This window comes from Mytilus galloprovincialis, chromosome 7, assembly GCF_965363235.1.
Source record: "Mytilus galloprovincialis chromosome 7, xbMytGall1.hap1.1, whole genome shotgun sequence".
Classification (NCBI taxonomy): Eukaryota; Metazoa; Mollusca; class Bivalvia; order Mytilida; family Mytilidae; genus Mytilus; species Mytilus galloprovincialis.
The window spans coordinates 26551483-26573787 of record NC_134844.1 but is presented as its reverse complement, the minus strand read 5'-3'; the positions used below and the strand labels follow the sequence as shown (position 1 = coordinate 26573787).

Here is a 22305-nt window from a genome sequence, read left to right as displayed (position 1 = left end):
CACAAGGTTGTTTTAGTGCAAATAATAAAAAAGATTGATACTAACAACAAACTAAAACAAAAATGTGTGTCCAGATTACACGGAAGCCCAAATCACACTATCGTTTTGATATGTTCAGTGGACCATGAAACTGAGGTCAAAACCTTAATTTGCCATTAAAATTGTAAATATCATATCATAAGGAACTTGTGTACTAAGTTTTAAATTGATAAATCTTCAAAATTATAAAGAAAATATGAATCGTAAACTGAAGACAAATTGACATGTTTTTATTTATTTCGTGAAGTAAATGCATTTTTGTCGTCATGAGATTGAATTCATGTTTAATTCATTTATATTTCTTGACTATAGGTTAAATTTCTGTAAATATTGACAATGCATTTTCGCATAGGAACTCCCTTTACTGCTGAAACTGTACCACTTTTACTATGAAGTTTTGAAAATAAAATCATATCCTAGAATGGAAAGAAAGTTCATATGCACGTCTATTTTTTTCAAAGGTCAAAATATAGGACTGTGCGGCATATTTTCAACGTATATATGCCCCGAACTTCTAAGAGTTTAAACTAACACTAAATTTCTTAACTATCCCTAACTCGACTGTAGGGGATTTCAATATAAACAATATTCACATGTATATTTGCTGGTATGTTATGTCTCTATGAGATGCAACCTACAGATCAGAACTGGAAACCAGTATGTAAACAAAATTAATTATCTATGAATATTCTAACTCTCCCAAAAAGAGGCGTGATTTGAGAAACATCTGCATTTACAAAGTGCAACCTATAGATTGTATACAAAAATATAAAAATAGATATAAGAAAAAAAATCAGTTATTTCAGATTAATTTCCGTGAACCATCTTGCTTTATATTTTTGTTAAATGTGTATTTTGTAAGTGTTTATACCATAAGATCCCGCTGACGAGGCTCTTTAAAATAATATTAGAGAAAAAAATATGGTTTATTGGTGATAAAAAAATCCAATGTATTAATTTTATTATCCTCTTTTAAAATATTGTGGTTGAAAAAGTTGCAAAGACATTTCAATAGTTTCAATAGAATGTAACAGGGGAGGGCAATTATTATCCAACTCCATGATCATTTCCTTTTGTATTATATATTGAAGATTAAAGAGATGAACGACCAAATGAAATTAGAGCTACAGAAAGGACTTAAATCCCGTCCAGTATATATACCGGCATGGTACCGTTACAACGATGAGGGATCTCATTTAAATGATGTTTGCATAGAGCAGTGCAAGTGGTATTACTTTCATCGATTTGAAGTCAAACTGCTTACTGATGTTTTGAATGTATGTAAATCTGATATTAATATATACATTTTTTGTTGCTATTTCGTATCTCAATGTACGAAATGCAGTTTCCGTGTCGGATTATATACCAAACCTGTGTTTTAATATGTCATGATATAATCCAAAAAGCAAAACAAACAACTGCTCAGATTTTTAGAGATTTTGACTGTTTGGAATAAAATTGGAAATGCAGAAGTTAGAAATGACTAACATCAGCTATTACGATAGTATTATCCGAGAAAAAAAAACAAAGAAAACAAACTGAAATAGACAAAGTGAGTTTAAAATATATAAAGGTATACAATTAGGCAGAAACTGGAAAGTATTCAGTTGATCTATAAACGCAATATAAAATGGAAGCTTGTAAATGTGTAGTGGTTTGAATGGGGGTATGTAACAATGGTGTCCCCAAAAATATTAGAATAATAGAATTACCGAACTCCGAGGAAAATTTAGAATGGAAAGTCCCTAATCAAATGACCTCCAAACATAAGTTGTACAGAGAAATGACATTTTGAAAGTATTAGTGAATCAAGCCTTTTGTATAAATGGCAACAGGACATTAATAGAGACATCATGTTCACTGACTTTGTCCATGATCTTGACTGCACCGAGGAGTAGAGTTGTACATTTTTAGCTGAATACGCAAGTACATTCGGTTGAAAAAATAGACGCCTTAATCTAATGCTAGCTAAACATTCACTTTTTTGCACTTTCCATAATGTTTGCACTTACTCCAAATCTATGAATAGCTCGAATGTAAACGGAAATAATTATTTTTGTAATTGTGATATAAATATTCCAATATCAATTCGACTCACGTACTTTGCACAACTTATTTTTTAAATTAATTTCTTAATTGTCATTGAACTATTTGAATATACATTAAATACCGAATTTACATTAAATTTAAGCACTCTTGCAAAAAGCAATTAATGAATAAATTAAACCTACCAGGAAACCCTGCCGTGCATTACGTACAAAATGAGGGTTAACCAGCTCTTCAATTTTTGAATAAGTTTTAGAATTTTAAATAGTTTGACGTGAAATAGGCATCTGTTGCAGTAAAATTGATACCGTTAAAATTATTACATTAAGAAAGTGGAAGCTGTTTTTCAGTGAATGTCAAAAATAATTGTTACATTGAATTAATATCAAACTGTACACTAGTACTTACTGCAGTCTTAATCTGTTGATCTCATATCACATTTTTTTAAATGATTATATGTACGACAATTGGAATATTAATGGCGTCATCTGTTACACTGATATTCCACAACCATCAACAAATTAATAGGTCAAAGTTGAAGATTGCAAAAGTGTAATGAGAAACATATACTGACAAGTAAAGTAGTAAAAGTACAGCAGACTTTTAAAAATATTGACCAATACGGAAGCGATATATCATGATAATAATAACAATTATCTTGAGATATTTCGTTCCATTTTGTCACCTGATTTGTATATTTTTTACCGTTTATTTTGTTCATTTTTAAAATCGTATCATGGTTATTTTGTGGAAAATACATGATTGTGTTAAAGAATCAAGTATGCTTGTTGATCTCGGTAGCGGAAATGCACACAACACAAGTCTGATTATAGATCAACTTCTTGCAACGCACGAAAGAGTAACCTATGTCCCGGTAGACATTTCTGAAGGTATGTATTTTTCGTCAAACATTCAAATAGTATGAGTGTTCAACATGAACCCCAACAAAAACATGGTGTGAAAAGCAGATCCGACTCCAAATGTAGCACCCATTTGTGTTCCTCCTGTAAGTCAAACTTGATGATAAGTCTAAATAGGTAGATCGCATTCGATGAAAAGAGGACGGGATTCTGGTTACCCAAATAGGAACATATTAGTCGTCATCTGTGAAACTGTCAATCAATTCATGATGGTGTCACTAAAATTGCAGAAGGGATGATTTAACTTCAACTCTTGGAAATTTTGATTTAATAATTTCTTTATTAGAAACAACCCTCTGTCAAGAAAATCATTATAGGAAATGCAAGCTCTGGAATATAGTATCAAAAGATAGATGTGTACTCTATATGCAGGCCCTGCTGGAATCGTGCTACATAAAAATGGAGTGTTTACAATCAGGGAGCTGAAATCAACAGACTATAATGGTAATGTATAGATGTAAGTCAACATTCTCGTTTGAATTGTTTTACATTGTCTTATCGGGGCCTATTATAGCTGACTATGCGGTATGGGCTTTGCTCATTGTTGAAGGCCGTACGGTGACCTATAGGTGTTAATGTCTGTGTCATTTTGGTCTTTTGTAGATAGTTGTCTCATTGGCAATCATACCACATCTTCTTTTTTTATATGAGGCTTAATTAACTGTATCTGTTTCGGGTTCGATGGGACGGATGCACACAACAAACATACTATTCTTTGATCTATTTAGTGAGAGGGCATCATCATGAAGCGGATTGTTAAGTTAAATGATAATGCTATCCTCTTTACACTAAGAAACGTTTGACATTGTGTCCTCAAATCAACAAAAAGAGCGTTAAGCTTGTGTGAACGTATGACCTATCATCTTTTGAAATGAACCAACATATGATTTAATGACGACAGTATATATTACAGATTATTTGAATAAGACTGCTGAAGGAATAAAGGCAATATATGGGAATAAACTTGACGTAAAGCCTATTGGAGAAGAATACCTAACAGCTCTGAAAGATATAAGGTAGAGTGATAATATCATATTTGTATTGCGTGTCACACAGACTCAGTAAAAGGCTTTGCAACAGTGGAAAATCGGTGTTTAAAACTCATTGGTCAATTCCTAATATTGGAATCAAGATAACACCAAATCGCATTCACTCCAAATGAAGCAAGGCCGTTTAAGCTTTGATAGGATGACCATATTATGAACGCATCTATTGTCATATGGACCCAAACTTGAAATGTCACGATAGAGATAAAAATACCATCATGATAAATGCTGACTTGACAACTATGTTAATTATGAAAATAAGAAAATGTGGTATAAAATGCAATTGCCGCAATTTCTCACTAGAAAGCATATGTCATAGACTTTAGTAACCATATGTCAACAAATGGCATTCGTCACTGAGCAAAACACGTAAAACATAGCAAGCCATGAAAGAGCCGCACAAAAGAAATTTAAAATAGCCGAAACGGAAAACTAATAGCCCAACGAACAAAACTTCCTTGTGAGTAGCAACCCTCTATCAAGGAAATCATGATAGGAAATACAAGCCCGGGAGTATTTTTTATCAATTCAGAGATATATATTCTGTATGCAGGAGCTGCTGGAATGTTGCTACATAGAAAATATCGGAAGCTAAAATCATCTCTTTTGTCGTTAAGTTTTGTTTTCAACCGACCCTGTCAATTCCTAGATGTAAGTCCAGATATAAGGCATATAACTGTATTTGTTGTGTCTTTAAGTATTGATAACTTGTGACATATACAACTGTTACATGTAAGATTGAGCAATACAATTATTTTGATACATGTATCCCTAATAACGAAAACACAGTGTGCTTATAACTTCTGAGGCTGATTGTATGTGTTGTAACCACAGAACGTATCAACAGAGACAACCCACAGTAAAAAGAACATAATCATATTTGTTTTTCGTAAATTTTGTGAAAATTAAGCTGTATGTTTTTCCAATTGAATTGTTTCACATTTCGTGTCGGCTCTTTTACAGCTGACTATACGGTATGGCGTTTTCTCATTGCTGAATGCCGCATGGTTACCGAAAAGAGGGACGAAAGATACCAAAGGGACAGTCAAACTCATAAATCTAAAACAAACTGACAACGCCATGGCTAAAAATGAAAGACAAACAAACAACAGCACACATGACACAACATAGAAAACTAAAGAATAAACAACACGAACCCCACCAAAAAACTAGGGGTGATCTCAGGTGCTCCAGAAGGGTAAGCAGATCCTGCTCCACATGTGGCACCCGTCGTGTTGCTTATGTGATAACAAATCCGGTAAATAGTCTAATTCGGTAGGTCACACTCATGAAAGGGAAGGGGATTGTAGTTACGACGTAAGGAACATATCCCATATCATTTGTGAAACGGTTATTCCATAACGGTCAACCAACTCGTGATGGCGCCCGTAAAATTTACGAAGGGATGATTTCAACTGCACCATTTGGAACTCTTGATTTAATAGCTTCCTTGTGAGCAGCAACCCTCTATCAAGAAAATCATGATAGGAAATGCAAGCACGGGAATATCGTATCAATTGGGAAATATATACACCGTATGCAGGTGCTGCTGAAATGTTGCTGCTTAGAAATGGAAAGTTCACATTTGGAAAGCTGAAATCATCTCTTTTGTCGCAAAGTTTTGTTTTCAACCGACCCTCATTGTCAATTTCCAGATGTAAGTCAAGATATGAGGCCGACTTAACTGTATCTATAGTATCCTTTATCTCTAGCTCGATGGGATAAATGCGTTCCACATAGTCACCAAATTTTGAATTATTTAGTGAAAGAACATCATCTATATAGCGGAAAGTAGAGTTAAAGGATATTGCTAACTTCTTATCTTTCTTCCTAAGAAGTTGCTGCATGAAGTCAGCCTCATAATAATAAAGAAACAAGTCGGCAAGTAGAGGGGCACAGTTTGTTCCCATTGGAATAAAACTGCCTACATCAAGTTCATTTTAACTTTGGTGGATAGCTGTCTCATTGGCAATTATACCACATCTTTAATCTTTATAACTCGGTTTACTACAAAAACACAAAATGAAACCTTGTTTTTTTATGTTTTTATCTTAAATATTCCAGTAAAAACAAAAGACTTTTTTAAAACCAGCGTTTCTTTTTTTAAAATTATTGTTTACATCGATCTCAGAATTCGAAAACATCAAATGAAGATGTGTTTTTCAACAGTTATACAGATAGGAAATTAATTGTGTGGTTTGGAAGCATCCAGAATCTTCCATATGAAACTCAGGTCGAATACCTTACTGAAATACGTAACGCCATGCGAGGTAATATATATATTATTTATTTTGTATCGTGATAAGGCATGCTTTTTCTAAACATATGTTGATTTATTGGTTGATATATGTCTTAGTTCCTTCATTCTGAATTTTTTCATTTTTTCTTGTGTTTTTGGTATCTGTTGTAACAAAATTTCTATTTCTTCCTTTAATATTTGGAACATAGAGAAAGTCGCGCGTCTGAGGCTTAATAAAAAATCAATCCTGGTAGCTATTATGCGTAAATTTCCTTTACTATAAAAAAACAAATAAAAACAAATCAAGAGTGAATCACTTAAGGGAAAACCAAAGAAAAGTCTGTGTATTCTGCTTCACCAAAGTTTTTTTTTTGTTGAATCATTTTGTATTTAATCAAATATGCAATAGGGATGAAACATTTATAAAGACTTCTGTGAACAATTATATCCAAAGAGTATTTACGAAGCATGCATGCAAACATTACATTATATATATTGGATATGTAAAAAGATGACGTTAAATGATGTGAATGACTGTAAGCAATGTACATGTATATGCTCTAGTATGTGCTATAATTTACACTTTGTATTTCAATAAAACAAGATGGAGACAAGTTGTTAGTTACCGTTGATATCACAGACACGTCCCAGAAACAGACTATAGAATTTGCTTACTTAGATCCTGAAGGTACTTTTTAATTTCCATCTTCACTATAACAAGACTCTTATCCTTCTCCATGTTATGTATATTTTGATTGTAAAGTTATCAATGCATGACATATTTAAGTTAATTCTCAGACGTTTTAATATGAATATTGATTTAAATGTTCTTTTCATCTTCTGAACTGAATCTTTGGTAAATATTTAAACATATTTTACCTATTGCAAAGAGATACCGCCAACATTAAAGAAAAAGCATATGCTTAATATCAGGGGAACAAAAACAAGCGCTCAAAGCAATAATATTTGTATTCTAGGGTACAACGAAAAATTCGATCCGAGCTCAATACGTCGCCTTAACATGGAAATGGGCGGTAATATCGACCTATCTAACTTTGAAATCAAGAATGAATTAGTAGTAAAGTCTTCGGAGAGTCAATGTAGTTATGTTAATATATGGATGGAGGCAAAACATAATTGTGTGTTTGATATCAGTAAGTATGAATTGGTAGTAAAGTCTTCAAAGACTAAATGTAGTTATATTAATGTATGTATGGAGGCAACACATAAGTGTGTCTTTGATTTAAGTAAGTATGGGTATTAAAGTCTTCAGAGACTCACTGTAGTCATATTAATGTATGGATGGAGGCAAAACCCGGAAAGTAATCCTCAAAAAGTTGATGGTATTCCGTAACTAAAGAAGAAAACATAATTGTGTGTCTTATGGCGCGGAATCAGGGTCATAAATATCGATTTTAGTATATCCTAAAATGATTTCAGTATATACTAAATTACATTTTAGCATATCCTAAATTGATTTTAGGGTATCCCAAAATGATTTTAGTATATCCTAAAATGATTTTAGTGTATCCTAAACTCAATTCAGTATATACTAAAATGATTTTAGCATATACTAAAATCATTTTAGGATACCCTAAAATCAATTTAGCATATACTGAAATATTCAGCATATACAGAAATATTGGCGCGGTTTCAAGGTCATAAATAACGATTTTAGTATACACTTAATTGATTTTAGTATATTCTTAATTCAATTTGCTAATAGTTTTGTTCACCAATGAAAAGATCGCTTTCTGGGGGAGTTGGAAAGACAGTCACTTCGGACCTTGCTGACATGTGGCAAATGTCCTCTCACTTGACTTCAAACCTTTAAATATTAATACTTATTCGCAAAAGATATAGTTACGAAACTGTTGACAGGTCATTAAGGATTGCATATTTTGGTATTAATATTGATTCAATCATTGTCTTTGCATCGGAAATAAACACATTTATTCTAAAACCAGTTGTTGGCATGATACGTGTTATGTTCTTCTCATTTATTTTATGATGGTATGATACTAAACCCCTAAGGGGAGGGATTGTACTTGATTTTCATATGATGAAGACATAATCTTTCAATCAGTTTAATTGAGGTCTGCAGCTTGCATGTCAGTCCTTTGTTAATTTATTTATCATTGTCATTTTGCTTGGTTTCTTTTGTTTCCTACTCTGCCATCGGACTCGGACTTCTTTTAAACTGAGTTTTACTGTGCGTATTGCTATGTGTTTCTTTATTCTACATTGGCTAGAGGTATAGGGGGAGGGTTGAGAACTCACAAAACATGTTTAACCCCGCCGCATTTTCAGTTGCGCCTGTCTCAAGTCAGGAGCCTCTGGCCGTTGTTAGTCTTGTATGTTTTTTTTTTTTTTTTCATTTATATGTTTTGGAATTAAGTGTGACGTCCATTTTCACTAAACGAGAACACATTTTTAGTTTGGGACTAGCTGAGGACCACCTCCGGGTACGAGATTTTCTCGCTGCGTTGAAGACCCATTGGTTGCCTTCGGCTGTTGTCTGCTCTTTGGTCGGGTTGTTGTCTCTTTGACATATTCCCCATTTCATTCTCAATCTTATAAATATCTCAAGGGGCGGATGCAGGATTTTCAAAGGCATATGGGTTTACTAGTAAGTTGGAAATCAATCAGACTTCGTTTAGATGGAAAAGTTAAACGTTTTTTGTTTGTTTTGTTTACTAAATGCACAATAAATTTATGTACATCTCTTTTCGGTTAATCTTCCTCTTGGCATATTCATTTAACGATTTAAAAGTACATCAAACCGAACTAAAACTGTAGAAGATGTGTGTTATACGCCAATAAGACCGCTATCAAAGGACACAAAAACACCTAATAGATAAAGGAAGATGTGGTATGAGTGTCCATGAGACAACTCTCCAACCAAGTCATAGTTATAAAAGTAAATCATTATAGATCAAGGTACGGTCTTCAGTACTGAGCCTTGGCTCACACCGAACAGCAAGCTATAAAGGGCCCAAAAAACAGTTACTAGTGTAAAACCATTCAAACGGGAAAACCAACGGTCTTATTTATATAAAAATCGACAAACGAGAAACACTTATGAACCACATACGCATGTCTAGAGGGCAACATATAGTGTTCAAAAATAGACAGGTGTCTAAACTAAATCGTTATGTTGGTTCAAAAGCTCACTCAGAGCTTAAGTAGTGTTACTTATCCTGAAAAATTAACAGAAAACTTACTTGATGTGATTTGATCGTCTCGAATGCATGTAAAAGAGAGGCGAAAGATATACCAGAGGGACATTCTGGTCTTGTCGAATCCAAAGAAATTTGGCATATTGGTGCTTCTCGGAAAATCACAAGGTGTAAGGTCAAATACTAGTTGACTACGAGTGGCTTGTTGCTTTGTAAATCCTCCTCCTAAACATTATCCTCATCCTCATCCTCATCCTCGTCACCATGTCACGGGGCATTTTATAGGCGACTATACGGTATGGGTGTTTCTCACTGGTGAAGGCCGTACTGTTGCCAAAAATTGCTTACATCCACTTTATTTGAACTATGGTTGGTAGTTGTCTCATTGGCAATCATACCTCATCTTACAACCTTTATATAGTATTTATAAAGGTCTCTGAAAACTGAAATGCGGCATTAGGGACAGACAAGATGCATATTTCAATGCAAAACTAAAAACCATATCTGTTAAAAACCCCATAAGTAAGTACGAACTGCATTTACTTTTCAGCTGTCCAAGTTTCATGACAATCAAGCGAGAAATGCTAATATTATCCATTGAAACCAGTGGTATTATGCAAGAAAATTTCAGACATACTAAGACTATTTGCCCCAGGAATTACGACCTCCATAGATAGCATATTGAGAAATAGCCTTGGTCAATACCTTTGAAATGATCTGAGTCCGGTTCGGAACTTTGCCGTTGAGATATGCCAAGTAGTATCGAATGTGTGGTTGGAATGAAAAATACATATTGCCTTGATTAGGGGCTGATGGTTGCAGCAGTCCATTCCATTATTCAAAATAAGCGATTTCTCAATGTTCAAGCGTATTTCGATATTTCGGTCCTTCGTTACTCCCGTCTAATATGCGTTACGGAACATATTGACTATATACCTTTTGTTCCTATCTTGATAAGATTTCGAATGAGGTATAGGTATATCTGCAATAAGGGTCGGTTCCGCAACGCATATTAGAGGGTCTAAATATCGAATTACGCTTGAACATTAAGAAATAGCTCATTTTGAATAATGGAATGGACTGCTACAACCCGTCAGCCCCTAATGAAGGCAAAATGTATACACCAAATTAAAGCTTATTGATAGTGGAATACACTGAGTATAAACGATATGTACAGCAGTGAACATTAAAGGGGTTACGGAGGACCTTAATGGTAAAATACACGTGAAAATAAGAAATAGCCAATTTTGTATAATGAAATGGATATTTTGAATAATGGAATGGACTGCTGCGACCCTTTAGTCCCTAATTATAGATATACCTTCAACCTTATTCGAAAGCTTATCAAGAGAGGAACAAAAGGCATATAGTCAATATGTACCGTAACGCATATTAGAGGAGTAACGAAGGACCGAAATATCGAAATACGCTTGAACATTGAGAAATCGCTTATTTTGAACAATGGAATGGACTGCTGCAACCCGTCAGCCCCTAATCAAGGCAATATGTATTTTTCATTCCAACCACACATTCGATACTACTTGGCATATCTCAACCGGACCTAGCTCATTTCATCTCAATATGCTATATATGGAGGTCGTAATTCCTGGGGCAAATAGTTCTTAGTATGTCTGAAATTCTCTAGCATAATACCACTGATTTCAATGGATAATATTAGCATTTCTCGCTTGATTGTAATGAAACTTGGACAGCTGAAAAGTAAAAGTAAATGTAGTTCTTACTTACTTATGGGGGTTTTAACAGATATGGCTTTTAGTTTTGGATTGAAATATGCATCTGTCCCTAATGCCGCATTTCAGTTTTCAGAGACCTTTATAAAAATATAAGATGAGGTATGATTGCCAATGAGACAACTATCAACCATAGTTCAAATAAAGTGGATGTAAGCAATTATGGGCAACAGTACGGCCTTCACCGTTGAGAAACACCCATACCGTAAAGTTGGCTATAAAATGCCCGACCGACATGAGGATGAGGATGATGTTAAGGAGGAGGATTTACAAAGTAATAAGCCACTCTAAGTCAACTAGTCTTTTTAACCTTACACCTTGTGATTTTCCGAGAAGCACCAATATGCCAAATTTCTTTGGATTCGACAAGACCAGAATGTCCCTCTGGTATATCTTTCGCCTCTCTTTTACATGCATTCGAGACGATCAAATCACATCAAGTAAGTTTTCTGTTAATTTTGCAGGATAAGTAACACTACAAAAGAGGGACGAAAGATACCAAAGGGACAGTCAAACTCATAAATCTAAAACTAACTGACAACGCCATGGCTAAAAATGAAAAAGACAAACAAACAAACAATATTACACATGACACAACATAGAAAACTAAAGAATAGACAACACGAACCCTATAAGCTCTGAGTGAGCTTTTGAACCAACATAACGATTTAGTTTAGACACCTGTCTATTGTTGAACACTATATGTTGCCCTCTAGGCATGCTTATGTGGTTCATAAGTGTTTTTCGTTTGTCGTTTTTTATATAGATTAGACCGTTGGTTTTCATGGACGTCAAGATGGTTACTTATTCCCTATTCCCTTTTCGTTACCTATTCCCTATTCCCTATTCGTTACCTATTCCCTATTTGTTACCTATTCCCTATTCGTTACCTATTCGTTACCTATTCGCTACCTATTCCCTACTCCCTATTCGTTACCTATTCGTTACTTATTCCCTATTTGTTACTTATTCCCTATTCCCTATTCGTTACCTATTCGTTACTTATTCCCTATTCGTTACCTATTCGTTACTAATTCCTTATTACCTATTCGTTACTTATTACTTATTCCTTATTCGTTACTTATTCGATTTTTGATATCCTTCCCCCTTTTTAATTGTTTATATTCTTATCTTTGGTTATAATTCTAAATTTGTTGAGGTAAAATGACCTTTTTATGACCTATTTATATGTGTTTGTGCTCAACCGATCCTGTTGCTCTATGCTATAGATACTTATTTGTTTCTTATTTGATTTTTATACGTTCTACCTTTTAAATGTTTTATATTCGTATTTTTGAAGATCTGGTTCTTGGTTCGAAGAGGTGAAATCACCTTTTAGCGCTTGTATAAAAATGAAGATGTGGTATGATCGCCAATGAGACAACTCCCCACAATAGACCAAAATGACACAGAAATTAACAACTATAGTTCACGATACAGCCTTCAACAATAAGCAAAGTCCATACCGCATGGTCAGCTATAAAACATGTTAGCGGGGTGTACATCGTTTCGGAGCTTGACTAATACCTTGTTTATAACGCGTATTATACGTTGTACATTTTAGAAAATTATTTTCAATTGTGTTCTTGTCTCTGGCGGTAACTATGTGTTCTTAAAGATGAAAATAACACTATTAGCGCGTATGTACCCGTTCCAGCGCTCGGTTTATACCCTGTTACTTATTCGTTCCTTAATCGCTTTTAATACACGTGGTATACGTTGCACCTTTTAAAAAAAAGGATTTAAATTGTTTTCTTGTTTCTAGTGGTAGATTTCGTTTCTAAGAGGTGATATACCCCTATCAGCGCGTATGTAGCAGTTTCAGCGCTCGACTGTTATCCTGTTACTTATTCGTTTCTTATTCGCGTCTCATACGTTTGTTATACGTTGCACCATTTAGGTTAAATAACACTAATAGAACATATGTACCCGTTTCAGCGCTCGACTGTTATCCTGTTACTTATTCGTTCCTTATTCGCTTTTAATACGCGTGGTATATGTTGCACCTTGAAATAAATCGATTATCGATTGCTTTTACACAGTGTAGATACTATTCTGTACGCTATCCGGAAGTCGCGATTTTCGAAGCGAGGATTTCAAACTGGCTAACAGAACGGTTTTGTTTTGGTGCTTTTTCTCATAATTTGTTTACTCCTATATCTATAAAGTGCTTTGCACATCTTAAATGTATGTATAACATCATAAATATGAGTAACTGTAACAAAAACATGCAGTAGAATATAAAATATTCGCGTGCATCACACCAACTTCATAGAAAAAAGTGAAATCGATTGACAATTTTGCTCTCGTAGTACAAAGCAGATAATCTTTTATTGCGAATATTTGCATCAGTTTACAGTAAAATATATACTGTTTCAATATTCCTACCGTATTTAAGTAGAATGTTCGTATTTCAAATAAAAAAATATGCTTTCCTTGAGGAACCCAAAATAAATTACTGTACGATCAGTCTAGAACTGACTGTATTCTAGTAGCGATTTCAGATTTTTTTGTCTGTATGACCAGTCGTGATTTTGAAGAAAAAAACAACAAATGGAAGTTTTTAACGACCTTGACTGAAAAACAACGGCAATTTGAAGGTATATACGTGTCTATGTGATATTATGATTGTGTCCATGGAACTATAACGTGTAATTTCTTTCATCAGACAATACAAATATATTTCTGATGATTTTTGTAGACGGCAAATTAATTTTTGTTCCGTCAGTCTTACTTAAAATCAAATGCCTAAAAAGCAATACATGATTCGCTTGTGGACTGTGTAACTTTGTACTTTTTTCACTTTCGATCTTTTATATCTGGGCGTCACTATTGAGTCTTGTGTGGACAAGACGCGTTTTTGGCGTATTGAATTTTAAACCTGATGCTTTTTGTTATCTATTAATCATGCTTTTCTTTGTCTAATATGGTCTCCTTTTTATTTGTATTGTAGTCCTGTAATATTATGTTGTCATTTCAATGTTATATTTAACTTTGCCATTAAAGTGCGAGGTTTGGCATGCCATAAAACCAGGTTCAACCCACCACTTTTATTCCCCTTTAAAAGTGTCCTGTACCAAGTCAGGAAGATGGCCATTGTTATAATATTGTTCGTTTCTGTGTGTGTTGCATTTTAACGTTGAGTCGTTTGTGTTTTCTCTTATTTTTGAGATAAGACGTGGCACGGTACTTGTCTATCCCAAATTCATGTATTTGGTTTTGAGGTTATATTTGTTATTCTCGTGGTGTTTTGTCTGTTGCTTTGTCCGTTTCTGTGTGTGTTGCGTTTCGGTGTTGTGTCGTTGTTCTCCTCTTATATTTAATGCGTTCCCCTCGGTTTTAGTTTGTTACCCCGATTTTGTTTTTTGTCCATGAATTTATGAGTTTTGAACAGCGGTATACTACTGTTGCCTTTATTTAGTGTGTCGTTGCAGTTATCTGTTTAACTATTACATTTTTAAAGACTATTTACACCGTCTACCGTTGATCAATTGGTGATTACATACATCAAGCCTGTCTCTTTTAAAATGACAAAAAATAGATAGAGAAAGCTTTGTTAAAAAACTTTAGGTATTGAGGAAAGAATTAACGAAATTATACCCCGCCACTTCTATAGTCCATGTTTTGGAAAAAAATAAACCACCAGAAAAACTAAATTATAGGTGCACAGGAGCATCATTTAATAACGAATATGAGAAAGTTTTATTAATACTAGTATATGGTAAGTTTTTGAAAGTTGCGTATAGTAAGCGGGTACCACCCAATAAGGTAATGGAAAAGTCCATATCATGGAAATAAAAAACTGATGATTTTTCGAAAAACCAAAATAAGAGGTACACAATTGAATTAAATGATAAGTAATCTGGAAAAAAAAGATTCATTAAGTTATGACAAGTGTCTGAAGGAAGTTGTGGATATAAAATAGGTACGCCCAATATAAGGTTATGACAAAGTCCGTATTTACGATAGAGAAACATCAAAAATATTTTTACAAAATATTCGAAATAGAAGGTCCATACATACATTAATAGATTACAAATGGAGCAATTTTAGAAAAGTTTAACAATTGGTTTTGGAGGTCACGGTTGGAAATATCTGATGGGTGCCCCCATATAATGCAATGTTCAAGTCCGTATCTTATATAAAGAGACCCCATAAAATATTCTTAATAAAATCAGAAATACATTCCTTTTTTTTTATATAAATAAGGCCGTTAATTTTCTCGTTTGAATTGTTTTACATTGTCATTTCGGGGCTTTTTATAGCCGACTCTGTGGTATTGGCTTTGCTTATTGTTGAAGGCCATACGGTGACCTACATTTGTTAATATCTGTGTCATTTTGATCTCTTGTGAACGGTTGTCTCATTGGCAATCATACCGCATCTTCTTTTTTATATTTTTTATATTTATGATACGGAATCCGAGAAAAAAATAGTTAATAGTTATACCAGTGACGGATTCAAGAAAATTGGGATCCGGCGGTTTGAAACTCTTTTGTTTAACTTTCAATGCATTTGTATGGGAACATATATTTGGAATCCTCTTTTCTCCTGGATTGGACCCCCTCTCCATTTAAAAATGTCTGGAAACACCAATGTATATTAAGTGGTGTATGTGGAGATGCGCTTGCAAAACCGGCGAAACATGTTGTACCGGTCCAACGGACGAACGGAAAGACGGACTTCATTATCACTATAAACCATCGCCTCACAAAGTGGTGTACAATTGAGTGTGAAAGAGACAGATCTACATCCAAAACAAAGTGAAGGAACTGTGATCAATTATAGGCTACAGTACGGCCTCGAATGTTTGTAAATTCATGCATTTTTATATAGTACTTGAACTATTAAATCTGTGTGTTTGTACAATTTTAAGTAAAACAGAGGACATTTCTGAAACTTCTATAAACAAACAAACCTTTTTCTTATTTCAGCCACATTCAAACATCCTTATACTTAATGTAGTAAGTCGAGTACACCCTATCAAGCTAAAACATGTTTGAAAAGTTTACAGGATGTGAATTTATTAAAATATATTTGTGTTATTTAGAAAAATGCCATCTTCTAATGTATCGTAAATAACTTTGAAATCACTACTAGAATACAGTGAAATAACGACTGATCATACAGTTTCAAAATATACAAGCGAGACTGATCGTACAGTGAGAAATTCAAACAAGTGTAATTTTCTTATTTCTGGCTTCAAAGATCTGGCTGAAACTTTTACCACCACTTAAAATACACTTTATCTAGTAAATTACGTCTGGATTTTACGTTAATTTGTACAGTAAGAGTGCAAAAAGATTGTTTTTAGGTTCACCAACTGATTTTCCTTAGTGATGCACTTGAAAATCTCTTAATTAAGGCAAAGATACGAATAATGAATGTGCTAAATTTAATTATAAACCATTTGTGAGTATCGATGTCAGCTGAATTAATCATTAAGCAATGTACAGATGAACATCTTACCGTTTAATATAGTATATCCGACAAATTTAAAATGTGATCCAAAAAGTTCTCGCTTCGAAAATCGCGACTTCCGGAAAGCGTACAGAATAGTATCTACACTGTGTTTTATGTCTCTGGCGGTAATTATCAGTCAGGAGTCTACTTCGTCAAAATTATCTCCCCATTACGCCAGTTCATTTTCACAATCGTAGAAATGGAAGCCATTGTAGGGATGACGCGCTACCAATATAATTTGTTCTTGGAAACCGATAAATTTATCAACATTGCACCATTACGATCCTTATATGTCAGTTGTATTTTAAAAGACAAATGTATCAACTAGCTAATGAGCATCAGTTAATAATCTTGTCTGCATTGATTTAACTTAAACCTATTGTCTGATCGGTTGTCAGGTGGAATTTTCGAAAATTCATAAACATTTAAAAAAATTCTAATTAAATATTTCGTGGAAGGGCAGACTAGATTTTTATAGTGTATGAAGACTATAAACCCTAGTAATCACACACAAAAAATTAGAATTTTTCGAAGATATGCATTTTCATCATCCAACTTGAAAGACTGTCGTCAAGTACTTTCAGTAAAAAAATAGCTATTCGAACACACCTTCTCTGTTTTTGTGACTCATTAGATAGGTATTTCACTTGACCCATATATTTCATCTTTTAGTACTGTGATGTTTTTGTGTTATAAAGTCAACCTGTAGCTTTAATATATAAAAATAATAGAATCTGAAGCGAGACGATGTATGAAATATTCTTACTTTGTACGATATCAAGACAAAATACTAAATTCAAACACGCCCTAACATAAAAAGGTGCACTCGATTTTCTCTTTTCGATACAATTGTTACCCATTTTTTGGAATTTTTTCTTCAGTCACATAATGGAAGGCCTAGGGCAGACACGAAAATTACTGAACTAATAGATTGATATGTTTTCCGTCCGTGGTAATTTTTTCAAAAAAATCGGAGGTTATGCATTTTCTTCATCCAACTTGAAAGATACCCATGTCGTCGACTTGATATCTAATTGTTCTGCTTAACTATGTACTAGATAAATAGAAAACTTATGCAAATGGTGTTTTTAAAATAAAGCACCTCGAAGTTGAGAAGAAAATTGCAATTTTCTTTGTTTCTATTAACTTTTAAACATTTTGTCACTATGGTAAACAATACAGTAAACATTTATCGCCTTCTCTAACAAAGAGCTTCGATTCTTTTGTTCTATTTCAACCCGGTTTCCGACTGTTATGTGTTCTCTGAGGTGAAATAACCCTATTAACGCTTATGTACCCGTTCCAGCGCTCGGATAATACCTTGTTACTTATTCGCTTATAATACGTTTATACGTTGCACCTTTTAGAAAATGATTTTCAATTGTATTCATGTCTCTGGTGGTAACAATGTGTTCTTAGAAATGAAATAACCCTATTAGCGCGTATGTACCCGTTCCAGCGCAGGGATAACATCCCGTTACTTATTCGTTACTTATTCGCTTATAATACGTTTGTTATAAGTTGCACCTTTTAGAAATGGAGAATAAGTAACGAATAGGTAACGAATAGGGAATATGGAATAAGTAACGAATAGGTAACGAATAGGGGATAGGGAATAGGTAACGAATAGGGAATAGGGAATAAGTAACGAATAGGGAATAAGTATCGAACATAAAGCAACAGGATCGGTTGAGCACAAACACATATAAATAGGTCATAAAAAGGTCATTTTACCTCAACAAAGTTAGAACTATAACCAGAGATAAGAATATAAACAAATAAAAAGGTGGAAGGATATCAAAAATCGAATAAGTAACGAATAAGGAATAAGTAAAATTATAAGTAACGAATAGGTAATAAGGAATTAGTAACGAATAGGTCACGAATAATGAATAAGGAATACGTAACGAATAGGTAACGAATAGGGAATAGGGAATAAGTAACGAATAGATCACGAATAAGGAATAAGGAATAAGTAACGAATAGGTAACGAATAGGGAATACGGAATAAGTAACGAATAGGTAACGAATAGGGAATAGGGAATAAGTAACGAATAGGTTACGAATAGGGAATAGGGAATAGGTAACGAATAGGGAATAGGGAATAGGTAACGAATAGGTAACGAATAGGGAATAGAGAATGAGTAACGAATAGGTAACGAATAGGGAATATGGAATTAGTAACGAATAGATAACGAATAGGGAATAGGGAATAGGTAATGAATAGGGAATAGAGAATAAGTAACGAATAGGGAATAGGGAATAGGTTACGAATAGGTAACGAATAGGGAATAGTGAATAGGTAACGAATAGGTAACGAATAGGTAACGAATAGGTAATAGGGAATTAGTAACGAACAGGTAACGAATAGGGAATAGGGAATAGATAACGAATATGTAACGAATAGGGAATAGGGAATTAGTAACGAATAGGTAACGAATAGGGAATAGGGAATAGGTAACGAATAGGGAATAGGGAATAAGTAACGAATAGGTAACGAATAGGGAATAGGGAATAGGGAATAAGTAACGAAAAGGTAACGAATAGGGAATAGGTAACGAATAGGTTACGAATAGGGAATAGGGAATAAGGAATAAGTAACCAACTTGAAGTCCATGTTGGTTTTCCCGTTTGAATGGTTTTACACTAGTAACTATTTTTTGGGCCCTTTATAGCTTGTTGTTCGGTGTGAGCCAAGGCTCAGTGTTGAAGACCGTACCTTGACCTATAATGATTTACTTTTATAATTATGACTTGGTTTGAGAGTTGTCTCATGGACACTCATACCACATCTTCCTTTATCTATTAGGTGTTTTTGTGTCCTTTGATTGCGGTCTTATTGACGTATAACACACATCTTCTACAGTTTTAGTTCCGTTTGATGGACTTTTAAATCGTTAAATGAATATGCCAAGAGGAAGATTAACCGAAAAGAGATGTATACAAATTTATTGTGCATTTAGTAAACAAAACAAACAAAAAACGTTTAACTTTTCAATCTTTTACTCCCCCCTCCCCATATTGTTCATCTTTATTCATTCTAAAGACATGTCCTATCTAAACGAAGTCTGATTGATTTCCAACTTACTAGTAAACCCATATGCCTTTGAAAATCCTGCATCCGCCCCTTGAGATATTTATACGATGGAGAATGAAAATGGGGAATATGTCAAAGAGACAACAACCCGACCAAAGAGCAGACAACAGCCGAAGGCAACCAATGGGTCTTCAACGCAGCGAGAAAATCTCGCACCCGGAGGTGAACATCAGCTAGTCCCAAACTAAAAATGTGTTCTCGTTCAGTGAAAATGGACGCCACACTTAATTCCAAAACATATAAATGAAATAAAAAAAAAACATACAAGACTAACAACGGCCAGAGGCTCCTGACTTGAGACAGGCGCAACTGAAAATGCGGCGGGGTTAAACATGTTTTGTGAGATTTCAACCCTCCCCCTATACCTCTAGCCAATGTAGAATAAGGAAACACATAGAAATACTCACAGTAAAACTCAGATTAAAAGAAGTTCGAGTCCGATGTCAGAATAGGCAACAAAAGAAACCAAGCAAAATGACAATGATAAATAAATTAACAAAGGACTGACATGCAAGCTGCAGACCTCAATTAAACTGATTAAAAGATTATGTCTTCATCATATGAAAATTAAGTACAATCCCTCCCCTAGGGGGTTTAGTATCAAACCATCATAAAATAAATGAGAAGAAAATAACCCGTATCATGCCAACAACTGGTTTTAGAATAAATGTGTTTATTTCCGATGCAAAGACAATATAAGTGAATCAATATTAATACCAAAATATGCAATCCTTAATGACCTGTCAACAGTTTCTTAACTATATTCTTTCCGAATAAGTATATCTAAAGGTTTAAAATAAATTGAGAGGACATTTGCCAGATCTCAGCAAGATCCGAAGTGACTGTCTTTCCAACTCGTCCAGAAAGTTATCTTTTCATTGGTAAACAAAACTATTAGCAAATTGAATTAAGGATATACTAAAATCAATTAAGTGTATACTAAAATCGTTATTTATGACCTTGATTCCGCGCCTATATTTCTGTATATGCTGAATATTTCAGTATATGCTAAATTGATTTTAGGGTATCCTAAAATCATTTTAGTATATACTAAAATCATTTTAGTATATACTGAATTGACTTTAGGATACCCTAAAATCATTTTAGCATATACTAAAATCATTTTAGGATACCCTAAAATCAATTAAGGGTATGCTGAAATGTAATTTAGTATATACTGAAATCATTTTAGGATATACTAAAATCGATATTTATGACCCTGATTCCGAGCCATAGTGTCTGATATCAGTAAGTATAAATTTGTATTAAAGTCTGCAGAGAGTCAATGAAGTTATACTAATGTATGAATGGAAGCAACACATAAGTGTGTCTTTGATAGATGTAAGCAAATTAAGAAAATGCATCAACATGCTTACATTTGATATCTTCCAATAACTTTAACAGTCGAACCAACAAAACATTTACCTACAACATTTTGCTTGCGCTCACAAACTGAATGATGACTACTTTTATTTTCATTTTATACAACAGAGGCTAATGTAATGTAAGTACAAACGCGTTATCAATTGATGCGTCTAAAGTGCTTTTATGGATATACCTTCATCAAAACCGAATATCTGAAAGCCAAGGATGTACAAGAACCAAAACAGTTTAAAAGCTTAATAACAAAACGCACCTAAAAAGGTAGCAAATTCATATAAAGTCAACATACAGATGACGACAGCATCTTTTAACTTATACATTAATATAATATTTAAATACTTGAGTATATAATTTGTCGATTGACACAAATATATCGCCAAGCACACACGCAATGTATTTTTACTAAACAGTAACTGACAATTGAAAATATCAAAAATAACTTTTGAAATGCGCTTTTGTTATATAATTACACGAAGATGACAATTGATATTTGCCTACATCTAGTGCAAGATAAACGTTGACACTACATTGTGTTTGTTAACTAAATATAATTTGCTTTCATTTGTGCAGAAGAATTGGATTTGACAGTGAAATTAGAGAAAGGAGACAAACTGTACTTGCATGAAGAAGGTGGTATATCTTGTAAATATACCATTGAACAAGTTAGACATTTATTTAACAGAGCTTCACTAGGAATCGTGGACTACTGGGTGAATGAGCATGTAGCAGCAGTTGTAGTTAGCAGGAAATAAACTTTAAAGTTACAAATGTAGAACATGTATTTACTTATTTTTTTTTTAGTTTTTCTTTTGTATACAAATTAAAAACTTTTGCCTGCCACACAATTTTGTATATTTTCCTTATTTACATTGTGAATCTTCTAAGCTGCGTTTCCGTATCAAAGTGTCACACACAATGCAAATGGGAATCGACTTTCCTGAACAATTTGTTTATTTTTTGTTTTATTATTCAGGTATAAGGATTTATACCTTTGCATACCATTTTGACAACAATTTTCAGCGAAGACATGACCATGGCTAACATTTAATTTTATAATGTGTCGATATCTATAACTTTTTCTTAAATTGCTTTAGGTTGTGTAAACTAACCATGAACAAATACCAGCAAAAATCCAACAAAAT

General features: G+C 33.8%; 1 protein-coding gene across 2 annotated transcripts; it reads left to right on the top strand.

Annotated features, from left to right (window-relative positions):
• Positions 1-3917: 3917 nt before the first annotated feature.
• LOC143082650 (uncharacterized) lies at positions 3918-22218 on the top strand. 2 transcript variants are annotated; one of them, XM_076258451.1, is made up of 5 exons: positions 3918-4021; positions 6221-6321; positions 6895-6978; positions 7268-7444; positions 21734-22218. In XM_076258451.1, the coding sequence occupies exons 2-5, from the start codon at positions 6315-6317 to the stop codon at positions 21913-21915; spliced, it is 450 nt and encodes a 149-aa protein (XP_076114566.1). In that variant the 5' UTR covers positions 3918-4021; positions 6221-6314; the 3' UTR covers positions 21916-22218. The 2 variants fall into 2 exon arrangements, with proteins under 2 accessions (XP_076114566.1, XP_076114567.1); XM_076258452.1 differs by lacking the exon at positions 3918-4021 and having other exon boundaries at positions 6061-6321.
• The last annotated feature ends 87 nt before the right edge of the window (positions 22219-22305 follow it).